This window comes from Stigmatopora nigra, chromosome 5 (assembly GCF_051989575.1).
Source record: "Stigmatopora nigra isolate UIUO_SnigA chromosome 5, RoL_Snig_1.1, whole genome shotgun sequence".
NCBI classification, from domain to species: Eukaryota; Metazoa; Chordata; class Actinopteri; order Syngnathiformes; family Syngnathidae; genus Stigmatopora; species Stigmatopora nigra.
In genome coordinates this window covers 633,674-642,962 of record NC_135512.1, presented here as the reverse complement: position 1 = coordinate 642,962, position 9,289 = coordinate 633,674, and the positions used below count along the sequence as shown (strand labels likewise).

Here is a 9,289-nt window from a genome sequence, read left to right as displayed (position 1 = left end):
GCTTTTTCTTTAATGCTTTGCGTTTCTTTAGCTCTCAATGACAACTTTGCTATACTATACATTGTCTCCTGGAAGAGTGTTGTCATTTTCTATTGTCATTACATCACTTCCTGTTGATTGGAGTCCATTTGGGTCACTTCAAGTGGATTTTGATTCATGTGTGGCTATGTGGGTGATTTTGGGTCACTTCCTGTTAAATTTTGGTTACTTTGGATTCATTTTGGGCTACTTGTTCATTTTGGGTAACTTCCTGTTCATTTGGGTCACTTCCTGTTGATCTGGGTCACTTTCTGGGTCACTTTGATCAATTCCATGTTATTTTCTATGCTTACGAAGTCACTTCCTGTTCATACAAGTCACCTCCTGAAAAACAAAGTAAACAAAAAAAACAAAAAAAAAACTATGCTAGCATTTTACGGGGTGTCACCCACATATCCGTACGTAGCAAAGGGTGACAAATGGACTTCCCTTTTAGCCGCAGCTGCTTTGACACTCCAAGCGCTATTTGGGACGCCGGAACGTACCATTTGGAAAGAAAGGGGCCGGACTACTTGACCTTTTTGACCCTATTAGCCTCCAACAGGCTAAACGTGAGCTAACTTTGAGGGCGCTGTTTGTCCAATCCATTCCGAACACCCATTCGACTATTTCATCGTGATAAATGAAGCGCAAGTCTTACCCACGAGAAGACATTTTTAACTCTTTGACTGCCAGTGACGGGGGAAATCGGCGTCCAATCCATTGCGAGTGGGAGGTCGGCAAAAGGTCGCTGGCTTCTCGGAGAGAAAAAATATCGCATGAAGTGAGTAACAAAAAATAGTCTGACTTTATTGAACAATTGGTGCTAGCATGCTAGCATCGTTAGCATGCTGTCGTCATACATTCCCAGTAAGAATTTTTGCATAGCCTTTCGGAAGTTTTCACTTTTGAGTTTTGTGCTGGTTGACCACCATTTTGTTTTTCATCAGTTAGCGCTATTTCCGAGTTAGCATTTTTTTTGGAAAGTTTGGCAGGAAATAATCCACCAAAAGCAATCATAAGGTTTCATGTCGGTCTTCTCGTCAGGGTAGCGGGGGTGCTGGAGCATATCCCAGCTGATTTGGGACAGAACAAGATTGGTCGCTAGTCGGTCGTCCAACTAAATGAATGCATTTTTTAAAAAAACTCACTTTAATTCAGTTGGAAGCTAACGTTAGCTTGTTGGGGATTTGGAGATTGGTCGCTTGGACGTCCGCCGAGGGGCGCAGGAGCTCCAGTTGGGTTTCCAAGGCGACCCGCTCCCGATTGACCGCCTGCAGTAACAAAACAGGTCATGTGACAACACCTCTCGACCAATGGCAGATGGTTACATGAAATATTTGGTCAAGTTTTGAGGCGCTTTCCCATCTGATTGAATGGGGAAGTGTCCCAAAACTTTTGGGCGTCCATACTTGTCAATCACTTCAATACTATGACTAGATTGTATTGATTTTTCTTCCTTTTTAATGTTACATTCATTTGTAAAAGTGAAAAATATTCATAGTGGATCGATATTTATTAATATTATTTTTTTCTCTTATGAAAAAATAGTGCTTATCAGTATTGTAAAATAATTTCAGATATATGACACTGTATATATTGTATTATTTTTATAAAAACTAAATGAATAAACTTATTAAAAATATTTTTCCAAATACATAAATTCCACTTCAAATGGCAGCAAATACTAAAATAATAAATCAATTTTCCATTTAGTCGTGCACTTTTATTCTGAAATTCCTAGAGCAAATTACTTTATGGTCTCTCATACGTTGGTGCAAAAAAAATACTACTAATAATTTGACTTTTTACTAGAGACTAAAAATTGCGTGGCAGCTAGCAAGGGGTCGGAATTTAAAGCCGACCTCGACCCCGCCCGCCCCGCCCGCCATTCGGAACAGGTGACGACGAGGCTTGCGCTCGCTGGTCTTTCCGACGGGCCATCCTCGGGCTCGCCGCTCATTTTTTTTTGTGGGGCGGACAGTCGAGAATGTCGCTACCCGTTTTGGAATTGGAGGTGAGCTAAATAAAGGCGCCTTTCTCAAATTCCCGCCATACAATGGAAGTCCGGGGATGGCAGATGCTAACCGCTAAGCTGCGCTTAAAAAACTAAAATACACAAATATATATATTCAAAAAGATTGCCGTGCAGTTAAGAAAAATGGTAAGCCAATCAAAAAGGCCCCAAAAAAAATCAAGTGTCAACATGTAGGCCCTTTGGCCTGCCAGTGGGTCCCATATGGCCCCCTGGCGGTGGGTTAGGGTTAGTCTATATTTTTGTGTGTACCTTGAGTTGCTGCTGGAGTTCGCTGTTGAGTCGACTGAGGACGGCGTGGGCTTCCTTGTTCTTTCGGATGGCCGTCTGGACGGCTCGCTCGTGCCTGGCCGCAAAACAAAACAAAAAAAAAAAAAAATCCTTTCAGCTTCCAAACGGCAAAACGGTTAAACTCCGCCCCTTTACGCAATCTGCTCCTTTTGTTCTTTTCCCACAGGATTTGGTGTCTTAAATAAGTAAAAAGATCCAGGTGGCTAGCGCGTCGGCCTCACACTTCAGGGGGCGCGGGTTCGATTTTTGCTATATTTGGAGTTTAGCAACAGCTAATCGAAGAATTGAGATTTATTGTACTATTAAAACATTGAAATAACAAAATATGTCTATTTTTAGTATGAATCTGAAAGAATGGCCTCTAAACATATCAATTATTGATGTCTCTCTCGGACAAAATGTTAACCCATCCCCCTAACCTAGCCTAGCATGCACTTACTTTTGCACGTGTTTCACAAAATGGCCAGCAGGCGGCTCCGAGCGCTCCACGTTCCGGTCCTCCGTCGTCCGATGCTTTCTCCGGACGGGCTTGTGGGGCGGAGCTTGCTTTTTTGGTGGGTCCTGGAAGAAGGAAGCGTTTTGAAGCGTCACGGGAACAGGTCACATGACATTAACAAGTCCAGGTGAAATATTTGGCGACCTCTCTCGAATCTGTGGCGCTCGATTGGAGCGTGGGGCGCCGGCCGCGTTCTTGGAGATTCTCGCCACTCTCGTCCTGGAAAAAAACATAGTCGTGAAAATACTGTAAATATGCGAGAAAAAAAATGTAAAGCTCACCTCTTCTCTGAAGCGACCAAAGTCTGCAAAGTTGAGCTGCCGTACTTTAGCCTGAGAAAGATGAGCGTATTTTAGCATTAGCATCGGACGTCCATCCGTGTCGATGGCGGCGAGCGAACCTGCGAGGCCGGCGGTCTGGGGGGTAGAGCCGGGGGCGTGGCCGACCATCCGCTCGTTGCTGCTTAAAAAAAAGTGCAATTAATTTCCGAAAAAAAAATCCCCAAAAAGTTGGATTTCTATGAAGAGAAGAATACCTGGCGCCCCCTGCTGGAAGAGCTTATTAAGGTCCAGCGAAGAGGCTCGGGAGTGGCTCTTTTGGGGTCGAGGCGGCGGTACGGGAGGTTCGTCCGCCTTCCGCATGGCGTCGTCGGCCGAGGTGCTGGAGTACGATCTGGGGGAGGGGCCAAAATTCCGTCATTTAAGCGTCATTGCGCTGATTTAGCGACGTTTCGGGCTCTATGTTTGCCACCTTTGCCGGGTTTTGGTCTTGGGGCGCCGGTCCGGGTCCAGCGAGGACGCCTCTGTTGGGGAGGAAGGCATGACAGTGGTGGGTTAACTCATTAGGTGCCATTTTTTCATCTAAATCATTCATTTTAAATGATATGTATGTTTATTTTTAGGCCAATTTTGTGGCTGTTTTATGGCATTACCTGGTCTGCTGGAAAATGTGTCCAGTTGCAAAGTCGTTCCTTCTTTTAACGTCTCCACGGGGCCAAAGCTACATTCTGAAATATAACAATCAAATGGTTAGCATGTAAAAAATAAAAAAGTACAAAATGAACTTGGCACTCAAATCAGACTTTTTAACCAATTCAAAACCATGCATTTTTCAATAATAAACATTTTTAGTAAGCAAGCTATCATATCTTACCAGAATGCCAGTCACATGACAACAAGAAGAAGGAAGCCCTATGCTATGGCTAGCATGCTAGCTTTTCTTTCCCTTGAAGAGTGGGCGGAGCCAAGACAGCTGAGCCAGGAAGACTCATTCCACCTCACTTCATTTTTAAGCCTTTTCTGGCACTTTTTTTGCCTGGGTTTGTGTCCAAAATGTGCTCAGATTCTATTTTAAAGTCACGTGATGTAGTATATATAGCAAGAAATTCCTCATCAATTATGTATACAAACAGGGGTGACCAATTCCAGTCCTGGAGAGCCCTTATTTGTTCTATATTATTTGAATACCTTGATTTTTGCATTCTTCGTCTTTGGGATCCTTTTTGGTGTTGGCTGGAATTGTTGGGGTTTTCATACATTGGACCTGACACAAGGAACATACAAAAAAAATGGCACAAAATGAATTAAAAGTCAAAAAAATTAATGTATTGACCAAATGGCTCCCTCTACTGGCATGGGTCTGGCACTGCATATTTTTTTTAAATGAAGTTTTTGACTCAAAAAATCATTTTGACTGGATTTCAAATTAGATTGGACGCCGCACATTTCCTCAGTCCAAAAATCCCTAATTTATGTGTTTTTTATTTAAAAATCTTGATTCCCGTACTTAAGGAAACATGGAATTGACCTAAAAAGATCATGTAGAGGACAAAAAGGAAAAAAAATCAGAGGATAAAGACGGCGCGGCTTTATTTGCTTGATTATGATTCGCTGCCACTAACAGACAATTTTTTTTTAAAAAGGATCAATTTTTGACTCACTTTCTCATCCAAAGATCCCAACGCAGGCCGCAAACCAGGAGGAAGACTCTCAGGGAGAGGGTAGCCATTTTTTCGCGCCACAATCAGATGGAAAGCCCAGCAAAACTCGCTAAACGTTAGCGCGCCGTCCTGATCCACGTCGCTGAGTTCCCTGAAAACCAAAAAAACATGAAACCAAAGTAGCCAACAATGGTACCTCTACTTACAAAATGAATAACTTGTAAATTTTTCATTGATTTAGCATTATTAGCTCCATAATCTTTAATACCAGCCACTATAAACCCTTTAAAAACACTAAAAATATACATTTTGGATGAAATATGTATCCAAAAAAACAACATGAGGTAAAGAAATATCTAAATGTGGTAATTTATGATTAATACTTACCAAATGTGGGAGAGTTCTGGTATGGGAAGTTTGGATTTGGTGAAAAAATTCTTTGCGACCGCACCTGTGAATATTTTTTTTAAAAAAATGTATTCAAAGTATATTTAAATATTGTTTTTTAAAATATTACCTAGTATGAGAGCACCCAAATCGGGCTGAAGGCTTTTAAACTGATTGGTGTAATATTCCAGTTGTTCCTGAGTGATCCTCCAGGGGTCGTCAACGTCGCACTCCTGCTCCGTCGTTGATGGGGTCAACTCAATGCCTGTCATTAACAAGAATAGACGTCCAATTCAATGAAAGTAGGAGGGATGGTGCTCGACGTCCAATGGATTATGACAACAAGTACTTTTGCAAGATGACTTATGACTTCAATTCCATTTTTTGACACATTTCGAAGTGAAAATACCTGCATGTGAGTCGACCATCTGTCTTTTTCTGGGTGAGTCGTACGGGTAGGTATGGTAGGTCTTTGGGGAGCAAGGAGGCGATTGGCCTGAAGGGGGCGCTTCCTATCAAACAAAGTAGCACACAAAAAAAAATCTAATCAAAATGTCGACAGGAAAATTAAAGCATTTTATCATTTTTCCAAGACATAATAATAATGATCTTAAAACTGAAAGTCGGCACTCATGGTTGATTTTCCCGGGCCGCACAATATGAGGCGGCGGGCCAGATTTGCCCCCCGGGCCGCCACTTTGACACCTGTGATTTCTAGTCTTAGCAAAGTTGAAAAGAATTCTGGAACCAGACGTACCTTCTTGTCGGAGTCCAAATCCCAAAACTTGTGGGACTGGATCTCGGGGTCGGCTTGAATCCCGGCGAATCTGGGCAGAGGTAGATCTGCAACGGAGAGGTTTGAGGGTTAAATTCCAGGTGGCCCCAGTTTACAAAAGGTCTGCCCACCCCTGATATAGTCAATCAATAAATAAATAGAAAAAAAACACATGCTGCCTGGCTTTAAGATTACAGCGCAATCCCTTCAAATTGGAAATAATCTCTTAATCTGTTTGATTCCTTACCGGCCGAGGCGCACTCCAGGCGGACGGGAAGACCGGCTTGGGCGGCGGCCAGCAGCTTGAGGGCCACGTAGAACTGAGCTGTGCCGAAGTAGCCCGCCCTCTTGGCGCCGGATACCTCCATCACCTGCAAAGAAAAGGAAAATGCGCCCCAAAAACATGAGTTCAACCATGGGTCTGTCTTCTAACCACAACAACTGCATTACACAAGATGACTTGGTTATTAAAGTTCCTAATCTCAAGCGGAATGTGATCCAAGATCCGCTCTTAACCGGATTTTTGTCGCGAGTTTGAGCGCCCGCCATGGCAAATTCTCTATAAAAAGTATTTTCCACTTAAAGTCCAAAAAGCAAACCAATAAACAGGGCACAACTCGACATTGTAAAAAGTTCCAAAAGGACGCCCGGGCGGGGGTGCAAGAGTCAAGTAGCACGCATCCTGTCCGTGGTGTCAAAAGGCCTGCCGTCAATCATGACGCTTGAGCGCCAAGCGGGAAGGAAGCGGCGTGAGCGCCGTGTTACACTTCCTGACGGGCGCACAATGGGTCGGCGGACCCCCGGAAAAGTTGACTTGTCTCAGCAAAAGTGGTCAAAACAGAGCGTTTATGTCTAACATTAATATGATTTTTTTTGTAAGGGAATACTTTAAGCAAATATTTTGTATTAGGCATAAAAAAAACTATTTTACACACGATGGAATTTGATAAATGAACCGACAACAATCGGTCAAAATGTATGGACAACTATCACCATTAATACCAGTTAAAAAAATAAAATAAAGAAAAACTGCTTCTGTTGACGCTAAAAAAGTTTTAGGTTGCAGCACTACTTGACGCTATTAACAGTGTTCAATGCAAAAAATTGCACTATCTGTTGCAAAATCTATCAAAATTCCTGTAAATTAACCCAACTAATAATTAAAACTGTATGAAAACGCGGCATATAAATATCGCGATTTAAATTGGCCCATACAATAAGACATTTTTCTCCCAGTACTACCAGTTGTGAATAGTAAATATGTTAGCTCACCTGGTGCAGCATTTCAGCGGGGAGCCCGGACGCCTTGAAGAGCTCGGCCACCTTTGAAGAGGACAGCTGACTCCCGGAGGAATCCGCCTGAGCGGCCTGACACAGCCCATGCAGACCGGAGTAGTACCGCCGCTCGTGTTCGTGCAGCGGGATTAGACCTTCCAGGTACCCCGCTGCAGCTCCTCCGCCACCGGCGCCTTCCTGCTCCATGGGCTCGTCTCTGACCACCGCTACAACCGACAGTTCACTCTCCCCACATCGCCGGCAGCCCTTCCTCACCTTCGACTGCGGATCATCCGCTGCTCGTGTTCGTCATGGAACCCCCACCAACCTGCAGTACCGCGCCGGGACTGTGGGTTGTGGTAGAGAGCCGGAACACTGTTTATTCATCGTGTTGGCAAGCTAGCTTGTTGTAGTTTTCTAGCTATGCTAAGAGGGCTAGCTAAATTGTTATATACCACGGAATTTAAGTGTTTCAATTACAAAACATAACAATTAAATAAAAAGTAGACCTTTATCTACCAAGGTTAAAAGTAGAGATATATGTTGTTTAGCGTCAATTAAAGGTATATTTGTCCGGACAAAATGCAGTGACAAAACGGAACTGCGGGGAGGCTATAGAGCACCGAGTGTTGCTACCTAGCTTCGTTTTTATGCTAAGCTAGTTTGAGCTTACTGTTGTCGATTCCTAGCTATGCTACGACGGCTAGCTACATTGATACATACAACGGGATTTCACGTTTTAATTACAAATAAAAGAAAAATTAAATAAAAAGTAGACCGTTATATATTAATTGTATAAGTAGAGATACGGGTATATTGTTTAGCGTAAATTAAAGGTACATTTGTTCGACCAAACTGCAGTGATAAAACGGTACAGCAGGGAGGCTAACGGTGACATGGTAAATTTATTATCCTTAACAAATGTGGGCCTTTGCCATTAGTGCAATTTTCAAATACTCTTAAACATACATTTATACTCACATGGATTCACAAAGTCATGTTAAATTTTTCAAATAGCTAAATTATTCTCATTACTGACAAAATTAAGACATGTAAACCCCACAGAAATAACTCACTTCTTAGCTAATATAGCTTCAGTTTGTTGTATGGATATAACACGTGTAGCAAAACGCATCATTTGGACTGTGAGCCAAGTGTGACTACCGTTATCGCTTTTGGCCATTTTGTGTCAGTGCCGTTCGATAAATTTAAAATAGGCAATGGAAAATGCACTTTAATATAACTACAATTTACACAAACCTTCAAGATATTTTAATGCTAGACACAATAAATCAACTGCATGTATAGAAGTAATGTTATGTGTATTTTTAAAATACCCAGATTGAACCAAGGCGTCTATCTCACTTTCTATATATGATGTCTGGTTCGTAGTTTGACAGATGCCACTTAGCTATGCTACATCTATTTAACCAGACCGATATTCACGTAAAATTGACAGTGTTTGTATTTAAAAACAACGACATACTGTAAAACAATTCATTTAAATTATTCTATCCATTAGAGAATCTTACGAGTGGTAAAATAAGTTGTATTTTCTTCAATCAAATCACATTTCCTTCTGCAGCAGAGAAGCACCGCCCTCGTGTGTCCATGAAAAGAAGTACACCCCTGCAGGACTTTCTTTTTAAAAGCCCCAACAATAATTCACCTGTGATTCACTTACTTCAATAAACTTGAATGGAAAAGAACTGTGCAGCACTATTCATTTTTATGTTTATTGTTTCTTGTCATGTGGGATCACAAAGTTTAAGTGGGTTTCAGTTTGACTTGTAAATTTGATTTTTATTGTGGTCGACTTGCACAACCTTGACGGTGATAAAACACAAGTAATGAGAGCATTAAAAGTGCAAGATGCAGCCTACCTTGAGCCCAGCAATCATTATACAACAACAAAAAACAAACGCAATAACCGTGTGTTTGTTTCACTATTGATTCATTCATCATCTAAACCGCCTATCCTCCCGTGGGGGGTGCTGGAGCCGATCCCGGTCAACTAAGGACACCATGTTGGGGACCCATTGTCAACCAATCGCAGGACAGAAGGAGACAAAC

The 9,289-nt window shown here is 42.2% G+C and overlaps 1 protein-coding gene across 1 annotated transcript; it reads right to left on the bottom strand.

Moving 5' to 3' along the window:
• Positions 1-803: 803 nt before the first annotated feature.
• On the bottom strand, positions 804-8,348 carry reps2 (RALBP1 associated Eps domain containing 2). Its single transcript, XM_077716944.1, has 18 exons — positions 8,198-8,348; positions 7,214-7,563; positions 6,189-6,312; positions 5,924-6,009; positions 5,576-5,678; positions 5,297-5,431; positions 5,167-5,230; positions 4,780-4,930; positions 4,307-4,382; positions 3,772-3,846; positions 3,591-3,642; positions 3,376-3,512; positions 3,241-3,299; positions 3,122-3,172; positions 2,985-3,059; positions 2,784-2,905; positions 2,306-2,399; positions 804-1,292 (listed from the first exon to the last, which is right to left on the bottom strand). The coding sequence occupies exons 2-18, from the start codon at positions 7,421-7,423 to the stop codon at positions 1,176-1,178; spliced, it is 1,731 nt and encodes a 576-aa protein (XP_077573070.1). The 5' UTR covers positions 7,424-7,563; positions 8,198-8,348; the 3' UTR covers positions 804-1,175.
• Positions 8,349-9,289: the final 941 nt, after the last annotated feature.

What these genes read in the sequence shown, in the direction of transcription:
- reps2 (XM_077716944.1), bottom strand. Translation starts at nt 7,423, where the DNA reads ATGGAGCAGGAAGGCGCCGGTGGCGGAGGAGCTGCAGCGGGGTACCTG. An exon ending in ATTTGGACTCCGACAAGAAG is followed by an intron (nt 5,679 to 5,923) that starts GTACGTCTGGTT and finishes TTTGTTTGATAG; the next exon opens with GAAGCGCCCCCTTCAGGCCA. An exon ending in CCAGACCGCCGGCCTCGCAG is followed by an intron (nt 3,173 to 3,240) that starts GTTCGCTCGCCG and finishes CATCTTTCTCAG; the next exon opens with GCTAAAGTACGGCAGCTCAA.